The 14,595-nt window shown below is 43.9% G+C and overlaps 1 protein-coding gene across 4 annotated transcripts in view; it reads right to left on the bottom strand.

Annotated features, from left to right (window-relative positions):
- The window catches only part of KCNH5 (potassium voltage-gated channel subfamily H member 5), a 240,159-nt gene extending 227,000 nt beyond the window's left edge, over positions 1-13,159 (bottom strand). For all 4 annotated transcript variants that reach the window (XM_043549512.1, XM_007068012.3, XM_043549514.1 and 1 more), the window contains exon 1: positions 12,861-13,159. In XM_043549512.1, the coding sequence (XP_043405447.1) occupies positions 12,861-12,933 (73 nt within the window). In that variant the 5' untranslated portion in view covers positions 12,934-13,159. The remainder of the gene's footprint in view (positions 1-12,860) is intronic.
- Positions 13,160-14,595: the final 1,436 nt, after the last annotated feature.

The following is a 14,595-nucleotide window of genomic DNA, read 5'->3' as shown; positions in this document are numbered from 1 at the left end:
ATTTAGTAATGACATCCTGAGTCTTCTTATATCATAACCACATTAATGCATGTGTATAACACCAACCTGTCTTTTTCCCCCCATTTGATTGCTGATAGAGTTGTTTTCTCCATCAAAGCTGTGTTTGACAATTTTTACATTACCACTGCGATTTTGCCGGAATAAAACTCTAAACAGTTTTTTGCTAAACACCAGAGCTTCTACACATAAAGCAGGGTTAGCTGCCCCTAGTCAGTGCTGGAAACAACGCCAATCATCGACTAACCTGTCCCATATAATTTTTTTCTTCACACAAATTCTAAAAATTCCAATAGGGCCTGTACAAAGGTCTTTCAACAGTTCTGAATACAAAGATGGGACCCGCTCCAAGCATCTGTAAATTAAATGAATCTTCCTGCAAACAGCAGGAAAAGGGCACTGACATGTCTTCTAGTATCAAGAGATGAAGTACTCAGGACACAGAAATATAATACACCTTCGCTTTATGCAGAGAGGAGTATTAATGAATTATGCACTGGTTTGAGTGACCCTCACAAGGTCGCACCCCAAAACTCTGGCAGAGATTGCACCCAGGAGTCCTTGCTCTTAACCCTCTGTTTTAACTGCTAGTATATTATGCAATGTTTTGAATTTTTGCACCCCTTTTTATTTTTTTGAAATCTAACCTCTTGGTAACAATAGACATAACTTAACAGAGGGTACAGTATAGCAGTTTATGGGGGTTTTGCCTGGTTTGAGATGTGACAGCTTTGGATCACATTGTCTGAGACATCTAATTGTGGACGAACATTTAGGTTTCTGCAATGACTATGAGCAAGCTTTGGTCCTAACGGCGAGTCTGGGACTAAAGTTACCTATTTGCTGAGGCAGATTAAGGTTTCCTGGGACCCTGGACCAGAGCAAGTGGGGGGCCCCTCCCCACCCCTTCCACCTGCGGCCGACCCCGTTCCACTCCTTCCGCCTGCAGCCCCACCCCTTTCTGCCCCTTCCCTGCGGGCAGGGCCCATCCCTGTTCCACCCAGGGTCCTCCGTGTTCCACGCCCCCCCCTGCAGCCCCGCAACCCCTTTTGCTCCTTTCTCCGCCACCCCCACTGCAGCCCCAAGACAGGAGAAGCTCTGTCCCTGCACCACGGGGTCCACCGCAGGGGTCTGGGTGCTGGGGCTTCGCCCACCAATGCCCGCATTTCTGCGGGAGACCAGGGCCAGGGTACTGGGGCTTGTCCAGCCTTTCCCGCCTGGCGCTTCTGCTGGAGAGTGGGGTCGGGCGCGGGGGCTTCCCCTGCTACCCTGTGGCTTCTGCCAGGGATAGGGTGACCAGACAGCAAGTGTGAAAAATTGGGACTGGGGTAGGGGGTAATAGGAGCCTATATAAGAAAAAGAGCCCAAAATTGGGACTGTCCCCTTAAAATCGGGACATCTGGTCACCCTAGCCAGGGACAGGTGAGGAGGGAAGGCGCAAGGGCTTCCCCATCCCGTGGCTTCTTCTGTGGTCAGGGGCCATTGGAGGGGGGCTTCCCCTGACCCATCTGCCCAGTGCTGCTGCTGGGGAAGGGGGTCGGGGCATGAGGGCTTCCCCCGCTTGGCGCTGCTGCAGTGGAGCAGGGTCGGGATGTGGGGGCTTCCCCAGCCCCGCCAACCTGGCAGCCGGGGCTCTGGGCTTACAGCGCCTGGCGGCAGATTTATTCCAGGGCCCTCCAGTTGGCTGGGACCGCAGGGCCCGGGCCTCGTCAGCCCAGAGGCTAATCCGCCACTGCCTATTTGGCCTAGTTACAAAATTATACAACTTACCTACCTAAGGAATGGTCAGCACTTGCAGGACAGCTTTGGTCAAAACTAGTACTGTGTTGTGCTTCACATTCAAAACACAGTCAACTTTGGGTTCATTCTAATCTCCTCTGACAGGTTGTTCCATATAGCCAAGGGCCATTGAGCACTGTGGCTAGAACATTGTCCAAGAAGCATTTCCCAGGACGCTGGCAATGGAAGAAGGCATTTTTTGCCTCTGCTAACATTTGGGTAGTGATAAAACTTCAGACTACTTCGATAAGCAGAGTGAGGGCAGTATTCTGGCTACCTCCTTAGGCAGTTTTCCTCTTTCTGCCAGTGCGCCCATGTCAACTCCAATGGACTGAGAGTCCAGGGATTAAAAGGTTATGACTGTACACACACATCTATGTACCAGAAGTTTAGTGGGGCATTCAATCCCCACTTGCTACAAACTGTGTTCTTAGATTAATTTATATTTATTTTAGTTTTGTAGAGTTTGGGAAATTTTAATTTTAGTGTTTCTTAGTGTTGGTTTTAATTAGATGAATCAATAAAATTAGCACATGCGGTAAACTAATATATACATATATAATTAGAACGACAAGAGCCCTACAATAAAGGAAAATAAAGAAAAAAAATACAGAAACACCTACATCTACCTCTGTATTTGGTACTGACATTTTACACAGGTTATATTTACCTAAAAAAATTTAAACCAAAATTTAACCCTATAACTTTCCTGTACATATGCCACAAACTAATAAAACAATTCCTTGCACAGCATGAGGTTACGCAGATGAGCTAAGACAGTAGGATCAGGACCACAGCATGTAGTCAGCCTATGGCATTAATTGCCACAGGAGAGGCAAGCTGTCCAGTACACACTAGCTTTTAAAAGAACTGAATTATTTTATGAGCTATAAAAGAGTTCAGAAGTTCTGGATGGTAGGAGGGTACAAGTAAACAAATCCTGGATAAAATATGGGTAATTTACACTCATGTAAACTAAGTGCTGTATGGTATAGCCCAGAAAAGAATATATTTTCCTTCCACGTACAGCAATGCACAACTTCCCAGGCACATTACGGAGGAGGTAGAGAAGTGGAGAGCACTTACATCTGGACCATTCAATATTGGCCATTGCTGACCACCAGATACTAGATGTGATAGACTCTGATCCAACATAGGAATGTAGGAGCCGAGAATTTCCCAACTAGCTAACTGGCAATAAATCATTATTTGAAAAGATTCACATGCAGCTAACTTTAAAACTTCCACAATTATTAAGTTAAAATATCTATTAGTGTATTCCCTCTTGCTTGAATGTAATTGATGTGCTGAAAATGTACTTTCATTTTACATCTCCTTTGAGAAAAGTCAATTTTTATGATTTCTAAGCTTGTCTGATGGCACTGGGTCCACCAGGCATTTTTCCCACCTCCATCTTGTTGGTGTGCTGCAGAATGCCTGAAGCAAAGTTCTGTAGGATATATATATTCCTTTAATAGATACTTCTAAAACACTGATGTCTATAGGAGAACAGGAATGCAGGTCTCAGGCATTGGATATGCCTGCCTCAGAAAGAGTTCCTAGCATCTCAGAAGGGTCAGCTTCCCTTTTAATGAGCTAACATCACTCTCGTATTTACAAACTTTAATACAGATGGCAAGCAACTGTACTACTGAATGAACACAGTTAGCAAATATTCTACCTTTTGCTAGCACTGTTTCTTGTACAAATCAAATATATTTTAAGTTTCTTGTGCTTCTATTTTGCACATAAGCTCCTTCGTATAAAAAGGTAGGAGACTATGTAGTACAGCACCAAACCTTTAATATTATCTACACAATCTCACAATGGCTAATGTTCAGCTTTGTTCTGAACCTGGGAACCTTGTTTTTAAAAAATGAGCACGATGTTCAAGTAATTTTTTTTTAACAACAAAATGCCCAAAGCAGTGTAAAAATACACGTTACATAATGATGGAAAAGCAAGAACAGCTAAATCACTCTAGGAGATGTGTTTAGCCAAGTGAAGAACATCATCTCTGCTTAGTCTTGTCTTAGAAATACTCAAGTACAATTTGTAAAAACCATCATTTCATATTTACATCTCCTCCCAGGAGAATATGCAACTAATCTTTTAAGGAACCAAACAACTATGTTGGAAGGAGGAGATATACAAAATCAAAGATACAGTAACACAACCAGAAATAAAAAATAGGAAAAAATAAGAAAAGAAAAAACACATCTTCCCATCTGAATAGATTTATTATCCAAATCAATTTTACAAGCACGGTACTTCCAACCCAGACTGAGCGCAGCCAGGAACTGACAGGCTGTGTGAAAATGCCTGGAATTTGGTTTCAACTTTGGCTTGCTTCTTAACTGTCTTATGAGAATCCCAAACCACTTACGTGACTGTCAATCAACTGTCCCAATAACTAAACCGATATCAGCATATCCACGCAATCTTCACTACCTCCTCTCGGAAAACTCATGAGACTGTACAAAATAAAAAATCTTTTCAGATTCCCCCCTTTATATTTGATTTCCTTTTAGCCAATCTAATCAAGCCCTGACACAGACAAATAATGATATTCTACTGAATTTAGTCAATGGATCCAGCTACACACTCACAGCACGGCACACAACCATACAGAATGCAATAGAAAATTCTGATCCTGCAAGCTGACCTGCATGGGAAGAGCCCCACTAAAGCCAAGGGGGCTCTGTGCAGGTGTAGCAGTCTTTCCATGTGGAACAGTTTGCAGAACCAGGGGGCCAAGCTTGGGCCTGATGGTAGAGATGAGCCATTACATTGATACCACAAACCTCCTTATGACATTCTTAATCTGTACTGTAAAGGGCGTTCTACATTTTCTAATAAAGTGGTTTTTTTTCTTATGCCTTTTAAATATGTAGAATCATGTCAGTCTTTTCAAATTCATCCAAACCTAACCCTTGAGATCTCCTTGACAGATTCATCACAGAACAACTTCCTGCTTCAGATATTTATTCGTACTATTATTGTTGTTAATATTTATATTACAATAGCAAACTGAGGAGCAACTCACAATTGGTTTACCATTGCGCTACAAGCCAAAAAGCTGCTCATCAAAAATGATAAAATTGGGTACACAAATATATGTTTCACTGTTTTATCACCATGTACCTGTAGTTTGTAGGACAACTATGAGCATGGCAGTTGTCAGCAATTTCCAAGGCAAACACTAAAAGAAAAACGTTATAATCTGCATTTAACTTATTGTCCAAAAATTCAAAAGTTAAACTGGTTGCTACACAACAGGCCTAGTCTCATGTATGTTCTGATCCTTCACTCTTTACTGAGGCAAAATTCCCACATACCTCAATGGGGGTTTACATCAATAAAGACAACAGGTTGTCCCCATTGCTTGTATGAGATGCTATTTTATTGCATGATGGCCATAAGTTTTACACTGCATGCCTTCTAAGGCCATGTCTATACGTACAGCACTGCAGAGGCATGTGTGGTGAAGATGCTCTATGCCGTCAGCATAAAAAAACCCACCTCTGCACGCAGGATAAATTATGTCAGCAGGAGAGTACTTTGTGCACACGAACACTTACATCAGTGTAACTTATGTCGCTCAGGGGAGTGGAATATTCACACCCTGAGCGACATAAGTTTTGCCGACATAGGCTGTAGTGTAGACACAGCCTAAATGAATTATCACAGAGTTAAACTAGTTCAAACCTGTCACAGATACCAACAAACTACCCATAAAATGTCCAGTGAGTCAGTTCTCTATTAAAATTATGCGCACTGCAATTGGACCAAATCCAGCCTGCCTTGTTTACCTGGGTAGTCCCATTACATTCAAAGGGAATGCTCATAAGAGGAAGGCAAGCACGATCTGGTCCACTTTGTGTGAAAATGTCTATTTCAAAAATAAATACTAATTGGCTGCTAATCGCCACTTATCTGAAAGTATTATAGAATCTGCAGAAGCTGAAAGTGAAGGTGTTTGGAAGTTATACAAGAAATGGAAAGCTTTTATACCATCTTATACCACTAAGGTAAGTTTTTACATGGTAATTAACGAGAGAGTAAAACCTGGAGAAAAAAAAAAAAAAAACACTCCTCTGCCATTTATAGTGCTACAAAATATTGTATCCCAGGGCCAAGATTTTCAAAAATAGGAGCCTAAAGTTAAGATCTAGATCCATAGTTAAGGCGGATTCAGCAAAAACATGTTTAATTTTATGCATATAAGCATCCTATTAACGTAAATGAGACTATTAATGGGTATAAAGTTAAGCACAGATTTGCAGGACCAGGGCCTTCTTGGTACCTACCTACTTTTCATCAGTGCTGAGCGTCCAGCCTCTCCCATTAAAAGCAAAGGGAGCTGTTGGGTGTGTAGCACTCTTGAAAATCAGACAAGATCCTAAATATGGATTTAGGATCCCAACTTTAGACTCCTTCTTTGGAAAATCTTGGCCCATAATTTTAGTTGTACATAGGACCTAATCCTGAAAACACTTACACATGTAACTACCCATGCGAGTAGTCCCACCAGCCTCAATGTATTTATAGTTCAAGAAATTTGTTTTGACAGAGAACAATGTCTGATTTTCACACACTAATTTGTGAGAAAGACTGACAATGTTTTGAAAGCTAAATGCTACGCACACTAGGCATTAGGGCCCAATCCTGCAGTCCTGACTCTATCAAAAGTCTTAATGAAGTCACTGGGACTGCTCACAAGTCAATTGGATCAGTCTTGTAATTTCAAACGTGTACTGTTCTCAGCTCCACACCAACTCTGAGCCTGATCATACCATCCTGACTCAGGAAAAACTCCCCTTTACTCCAGTGAGATTCCCTCCCACTGGGAGCCAGGACTGCAGGATTGTGTCCTAATAGCTGTTGAAAGCATTTAGCTTTCAAAATATTGTCGGTCAGTCACAAAAGCTCCCAAGTACGTGAAAACCACACATAACTCTTCTTTGTCAAAACAAGTTTCTTGAAATGCAATTTAACTTGAAAGAATTATTAGCCCACAACATTACCTCTTATAGACTCCCATCAGACAGAAAATACTGTTTTATTCATTTTAAAAAAATCCTTTGTTTCAGTCATTAAATGCTGGCTAGCCACCAAGTAATACAGTGATAAAGCAGGCAAACTACATGTATTTCCCATTCAATTAACTTTCTTACATTTCTTGCTGGTTATATAGCTCTTCCAGTAACAACAACAAACTAAATATTTACTCTAAAAACCAATAATATCATTTTACTGTTTTCTTTCAGATTTAAACACCCATCTGTAGATGCAACAACACTTAGAGCGCCCTCTTGTGCCATATACTGAATGCTGTTCTCCCTGAATAGAAGTAACAATCCCTCTTCCAGAGCAGCATCCAATTGTCATTAACTTGAAAGAAAAAGTATTTACAAACATAAAAGATATCTTCATTGTAATCCAGCCAATCAAATATCAGTGAAAAAAACCTAGCTCTTCCCTTAACCAACAAAATGGTACGTACATATTTCTAAACTATTGGTATCAATTTTTCATGATCAAATTTTAAGTTTATTTTTAAAAAAACACTATAAATAAAACTCTCCCTGGTTTCAACAGGAGTCACAGGCACTTAGGGCTTCAGGATCGGGCCCAGCAAAGGGAAGTCTCTTGAGCAAGAAGGGGATGTCTGGGATAGAAAGCACTGCTCAACAATGTACTGCAATCATTATATAAATTCAGTTTCAAAATCCATCCTCAGGCAGACTTATAAATGAAACCCAAGAATTTAATCAAATTCCAGTTGTAATCATCTGGATATTTCAAAAGCTAAATGATCCACTAATTATAATAAACTTATTAGACCAAGTTTATCACTAACCTGACTGCAATGTAGCCAAACGAGTTAGACCACGAATTAATTTGGCCACTGGTTTATAGCCCTTGTGCTTAAGAATTTAGGTACTTGAGAAAGGTGCTCAGCCCTAGTATTTCTACTAACTTGTCGTAAAGAATTTTCACAATGGAGAGAATCTTCAGTTGTATCAGGGTCAAACAAAAATCCATTTAATTATTGTGAGTTTTTTTCCTTGCCAGACTTATAAGGCATCAGACAACTCCTGATGGCTAGTTTGAGGGACAGAAGAGGGGAGCTGACACTTACTTACATATATACATTTTCAATATTTAAAATGTATATAAAAGGTTACATATATGATCGTACACCTTTCCCCTCCTCCTTTGTGTGTCACTTGTCTTCTTAGCCCCGGACCTTGCAACTGGTTCTACAAGGGGCAGTTCCTTTCACATGTGTGGAACCCCACTGACATCACAGAGCCTCATCAGGGAACAAGATCCCTATGGATCTGATTGTAGGATTGCGGCATTAAATTGTAAGTTCTTCAGGGCAGAAACCAAACTGGCCTCACTGAAATCAATGGCAAAACTCCCACTTCCTGCAGTGGAGCCAAGTTTTCTCCCCAAGTATTCATAGGTATTTGTACGATGCCTAGCACAACAGAACCGTGCTCCTGATTGGGCCTCTAAATGTTAACGCAAGAGAAGTAATAAATAATCATGGTAATTATAACTCTTGGTCTTTAAAGTAGGGCTTGCTCCCCTGTAAACTACTTTTGCTTTCTATTGCATCCTGCTGAGAAGTTCCAAGGGTAAACTAGTTACAAACCTGTACATGTCTAGGTAACCAGATTGTGTCCTAAACACAGGTTTCGGACTTTACTGATGAATTATGCAAAAGGAAAAGATGGACAGCGAAGACAAATTTCTCCTCTCTTTATTGACACAGCTCAACTCAGTGCTCAGCTTTAACATTTGGCTTTCCCTGCGTATCTTACAGAGATGGACCCGAGCTGCAAACTTCAGCTCTGGAATCAAAGCTGGGGGATGTCTGGATCCAGGTCCCATCTCGCATGCTTCTGTCAGTGGAAGCTCTGCCCATCTAGGGGAATCAAAAAAAAATCAAAGGTATGCACTACTGTGATGAGCTATGAGGAAGATTTTGCCCTAAAAAAGAAAAGTCCTTTTTGAAACCTCGAATTCTAATAAAGGTAAAAGGAAACATCAGTGATGTGTTCTAACACAGTGCTCTCATACACAAAGAATTTTCTCAGTTTACGTGAAACCTTATTTACCAGGGGTAAGCAAGCGTACTTGCAACGGGAAAGGTTAACGAACTAGGGACTCTATTCATTTGCTCATTTACTTCTAGTTTCTTATAACCATAAGCAAGGGGGAAGGCAACAACACATGGGGGGAAAAAGAAAAAGGTCTGGCCCAAAGCACAAGCAGGTCAGTTAAACAACTCCCATTGACTTCAGTGGGCTTTAGATCAGGCCCTTCGAGGGCTTTTTGTTTTGTTTTGTTCCTGGAAAATGTACTGACTGAGTATATTGATAGTATAGCAGAGTGACTAGCTTAGGCAATATCAGCTGTGGCTGGATGAACAAAGGCCCAGAGTTACCATCCTCTGGTAATTCCTTTTCAAACTACCTGATGGAGCAATTTGGTGCTACCCAAAAGGCAAAATATTTGGCTCTTCAAAAGTACTCTACAAGCTCCAGGATGAAAAGTCACTCCTGGCAAAGCTGGTTTAGAAGAATTCAGAGCAGGTGGGGTATAATGCCATCAGAATTAAAGGAGGTCACCCCAAGTCTTCCCATACTTTTCAACTGGGGGGGTATAATTTTAACCAAGGGTTTCTGGAAGTCCACTCCAACATAGGATCACAGAAACACAGTGGCCAATACATTTCTTTGTACTGTATATGCATTTTCACTCTTTTCATGAGATGTCTCTTGAGTTTAATCTATTTTGTAACCAAAACTGGGGGAAGGGAAAGGTTCTTGAGCTTCCTAAACAGAAAGTTTCCAGTTCATGTTAAAATCAACCATATGACTGTTTTTAACACCAAGGTCTATCTACCACACTCAATCTGTGCACAAAACTCCCACTGTCAAAAGGCAGAGTCAGCGTGAATTTCAACTTTATAAAATTACTGTAATTCTGTATATAAATGTTCAGTTGTTCAATCAAAACATACATCCATAAAGAAGTCTGACGGGATTTAAAATGTGATGAGAAATCACAAACAAAAATAGCATTATTTAACCTAGAAAGAAATTAGAGGGGACTAGACTGAGCTATTCAAAATGTTAAAGATTATAATAAAAAATAAGCCCTTTTTGTTTACCCTGTTCCATGACAGTGAAGAGTGACTTGAAATCTGTGAGTACAAATATAATAAATACAAAGCAATATTACTTCACAGGATGTATAATCCTGCTTGCCTTACACTGACTACAGACAAGACTATGGGAGCAGGATTTGACCCACTCAAGAGCATTCATTTTGGCCCAGTCAATATAGAACTCACTGCTAATGAAAGATGTCATGGAACCCAATAGTCCTGCTGATTTCCAAAAAACATGAATAATATTATGACCATGACAACATTAGTCATTAAGTGAAATAAAGATAATCTAATCTCATGCTTCAGGGTATAAAACTGATTACCTGCATGAGCTAGGAAGACATTCCCAACCCATCCATCAATGTACAACTGGCTTGGTGCATTATGAGGAGTTGTTGCATTCCTCCAGCATCAGATATCAGCCGCTAGAGGAGGCAGATTAGAGGAATCAGTGGTTTGATCCCATATGACAAATCCCATGTTCCCATTTTTGGTCAAATTTAAATTGGATGGAAAATAAAGTAAAGTACAATTAAAAAAACCTACTGAACTTTTATACTTTTTGGTACCTTAAAGCCTTATTACACTTTCATTAGGATAGCCATGTGACCTAATTAGAACAAGAGATCAACGGTTCTGTTTCCAGCCCTGCCACTGATTTCCCATGTAACCTTGGGCACAATAATTGAACTGCCCATGCCTTAGTTTACTCATTTTTAAAATGGGATGCTAATGCTTATTTGCACCTCCTTAATCTTGTTGTGAAGTGTAATTATAATTCATCCAATGCTATCTACAACTGCATTATTTAACCTTTCATTTAAAATTCTGGTGAGTACACTATTGCAAGAGACCCCAGCTTTCCGTGATCCTACTGCTATAGAACTTGACACAGAATCAGCAGCCAAGCAGAGCATTTGATATTGGCAATACGAGAGGAAGAAAAAGATCAAAATGTTTGCCGGTTTATTATGAAGCTGACATTTTAAAACCAAGAAGAACATTCTTTGACCAACAATTTCTAGGTCCCAGTTCTGCTCCCATTGACAGCAATGGCAAAATTCCCACTGACTTCAATGGGAGTAGAATCAGCCTCCAAAGTCTTCATCTGACATCAGTGCCAAATCCAACACACCGTACCACTTCAGGCAGAAACATGAAATGAACTTAGCAAAGCTCAACTGAAGGCATGGAAGGGACTACATTTCACATAAATATATTAATGCTAACGATACATTCTGCAACTTTTTAAATCGCTTTCCTCCCCTCTGCCCATCTTTCTGATTCATGTTACTAGACTAATGCAGAGATTGGCAGCACATAAATGGTCAGTGTTAGACATCATGTTGCTGATCTAAACTTTTGTAATCTAAAGAGAAACCTCCACTTGGTACCAATAGGCCAAATTCTGAGGTCCTTTTTCCATTTTTATTCATACAAGCTCCCACTCACTTCAACAGAAATTTGCCTCAGTGAAGACTAAGCAGGTGGTCAGGGTTTAACCCAAAGTGTCATCTGTGTTTTGTTGGTGGGATGATCTGCACCCATTTCATTATTTTTATGTGGTTATGTGTGATATTCTTGATCGTGTCTCCTAATGCGCTGCAAGGGTAAAATAGATTCCAGAGGCAATGAATAATTTTACGGCCATGGAATTTTAAAAACCAGCAGTCCTGTAATTATATGTATAATCGAGGAGTCTGCGGGTGTGGAACTGCAGACAATACTCGGCATGTTTGCACAGCCATAGAATTACCACCAGTCAAGTCACTGTAAATCCTAATAGCATGGTTGCAATAAAAATTAGTTTTAAAGCGCTACAAAACTCTACGAGCTTTAGACCACAGAACAACAATGGAAAGATAAAAAGTGAGCCTTTTAGACAGAACCATTTTTAAAGACATAGAATGAATTAAGTATATAGTGAAGATACAGTTTCAAAATATGTTTTTGATTATTTATTCTCAGAACTAGTTCATAAAAACTCAAAGCATTTAAATGCAATAAAATAATAATAAATAATAATAATAAAGTTGGCATGGATTAAAGAAGTTAGATGGGGGGGGGAAAGGTACCAGAGGAAGAACAGCAAATGCTGGATAGATCAGATATCTACAGCTACAGGTAAATTATGTTCTCTATGGAAATCATTTTTATGGAAAATTAACAGCATGTTTTGCTATTTTAGTGGAAATACACACACAGGCTTTTTCAGTTTAATTAAATACAAAACAGAAAGTGGTGGCTAGGATGAGAAAGCTGAACAATTTTACAATGAAAGCATCTTCTCTAATTTGTCAACTGTGTCTATTTCTATTATCGCTGCCAGTGTGGGACACTCTTTTAGCTAGATAGCTAAAGTTACCAATGACCGATGACGAAAGCTCCCGAAGAACTTCAGGCATCCCGTGGAATTAACCAAATTCCTTAAATTAACAGGAAAGAAAGCTGCTAAACAAATCGGGGCTTTATTTCTGTCTGATCTTCACCTGCTGAAGATACAAATAATCAGGGGGAGCTTCTTCAGTATTGCACTGATGGGGGTCAGAGGTTTTGTGGGATTTGTTTGTTTTTGGGGTTTTTTTTGAAAAGCAAAAGTATTAAGTTTTATTTCCCCAGCCACATATTAAAAGCAGATCCGCAGCATCGCTGAGGGGGAGATTAAGAGCATGCCCGTGGCTAGCGGGCTGCATCCAGTCTAAAGACACCCAGCACACCATAAAGTTGCGAGGATAACCTAGCCCAGCAGCAGCTAACTTTCCCCCGCTCCGGTCCTGATCCGCCAGGCAGCGGCCCCCCCGCAAGTGCCGGGCGGGGCGTCCCTAGGTGGCCCCGGGCCGGGCAGGGGGCGACCTGCAGGGAGAGCTCTTACCGCTGGAGCGCCGGACGATGTTCTCCAGGAAGGTGTTCTGCGGTGCCACCAGCCCTCGCTTGCCGCCCGGCATCCTGCGCCTGCAGAGCCGGGCTCTGGAGCGGCAGGGGCGCGGCGGTGGCGGCGGGGGGCAGCCGGGGAGGTGTCTCGCGCCCAGTGCCGGTGAGTCGCTCCGGCGAGGATGGAGCAGCTCATGGTAGTAGCGCTCGGGCGGCGGGGGGAGCCCAGACTGTGGCGGTGCCGCACGCCGGGCTCGGGAACCGCAGGCTCCGGGCAGATTGCGCCTGCGCGCCGGCCGGGCCGCCGCTGCCGGGCAGCATGGTCCCGCGAGCTCGCCCCCTGCGAGCCTGAGCCCGCCGGGCGGGAGCAGCGCGCACGCTCCGCTCCCCGCGGCGCTGGAGCAAGCCGGGAGCCGGGTAAGGCGCGGGCCCCAAAGGGCGGCTGCAGCTGCCCCCGGCCCGCACCCTGGACAGCGCGGGGCGGCCGGTCCCGGCTTAGCGAGCGGGACTCGGAGCCCCCCGCAGCCTGCCTAGCTCCGCCGGACCGTGCAGCTGGGGCGGCCCCGTGTGCGCCGCGGAGCGGGGGATGCGCCGCTCAAAGCCCCCGCCGAGCCCCGGCTGCGCAGGTTGCGGGGGGTGCACGAGGCAGAAAGCCCCGGGGCTGGGGGAGGCAGAGCGCGCGGCCGAGGAGGCTGCGGGATGGTTTCCCGGCAGGCTCTGACCTGCCCGCTGCCGAAAAGTTACGGGGCGATGCTCCAGCGGGAGCCCGGTCCTGCGAGGGAGCGGGGGGAGCGCAGCTGAATAATTCAGGAGATTTGGGCGTTTGATGCGGGGGGGAAGAGAGGCAGCCAAGCAGCCAGCGCTGCCCGGAGCCGGTGGGGGGGTGAGGACAGGCGGGGAGATGGGGCTTTAACCCCTGGCGCTCCCCGCCCGCAACACCAAGCTGGGTTGGGGCCGGGGGCGGGGGCGAAGTCTCCCGAGCAGAGACGGGGCTGCCGCGCCTGGCGTGGGCTCGCGGAGCGAGACGCGGAGCAGCAGTGAGCCCGAGACTGGGCGAATCCCGCTCCAGCTGGGGCTGAGAGGGGCGGGGGAGAGACCCACCCACCCTCAGGGATCTCGCCCCCTCCCGGCGGGAAAAGACCCTCGGCTTCCGCTCCCGTGACAGGGCACCTGCGCGGGGTGTGCTACAGCCTGGTTTACCTGCGCCCTGGGATGGGATATGCCCCGGGGACAGGGGTGGGGAAGAGCCCTTCTCTCCCTCAGCCTCTTCTATCTGAAGGTGCCCACAAACCCCTGGCCTAGGGGGTTATAATCCCCCCGCCCTCCCCGTGCAGGGGGGTTTAAACTCCCCTAGGCTGATCAGAAACCAAGCTCCAAGGAAGAGGGGAAATGCTGCAGGGCAGGAACTGGTTGAGGAAAGGAAAGTAGGGTTGCCAAGCCTCCAGGATTGTCCTGGAGTCTCTAGGAATTAAAGATTAATCTTTAATTAGAGATTACATCATGTGTTGAAACCTCCAGGAATACATCCAAACAAAACCGGCAACTCAAAAGGAAAGCAAAGCTGAGGATGAAGGACAGGACACAGCCCCTGACCTGGCTTCTCCCAGCTCATCAGCCAGGCCCTTCCTCACAAGCTTTGGAGGTTGCTGCCCCTGCACCCAGATTTTCCCATCTACATACTGTTGTCTCTTGTTAGTGAATTGTGGCAAACAGCCCGATTTACATCGGCTCTTCCT

The sequence above is a fragment of the Chelonia mydas genome, chromosome 6, assembly GCF_015237465.2.
Source record: "Chelonia mydas isolate rCheMyd1 chromosome 6, rCheMyd1.pri.v2, whole genome shotgun sequence".
NCBI classification, from domain to species: domain Eukaryota; kingdom Metazoa; phylum Chordata; order Testudines; family Cheloniidae; genus Chelonia; species Chelonia mydas.
Note: the sequence above shows the minus strand (reverse complement) of the source record. Positions and strands in the feature narration are given on the sequence as shown.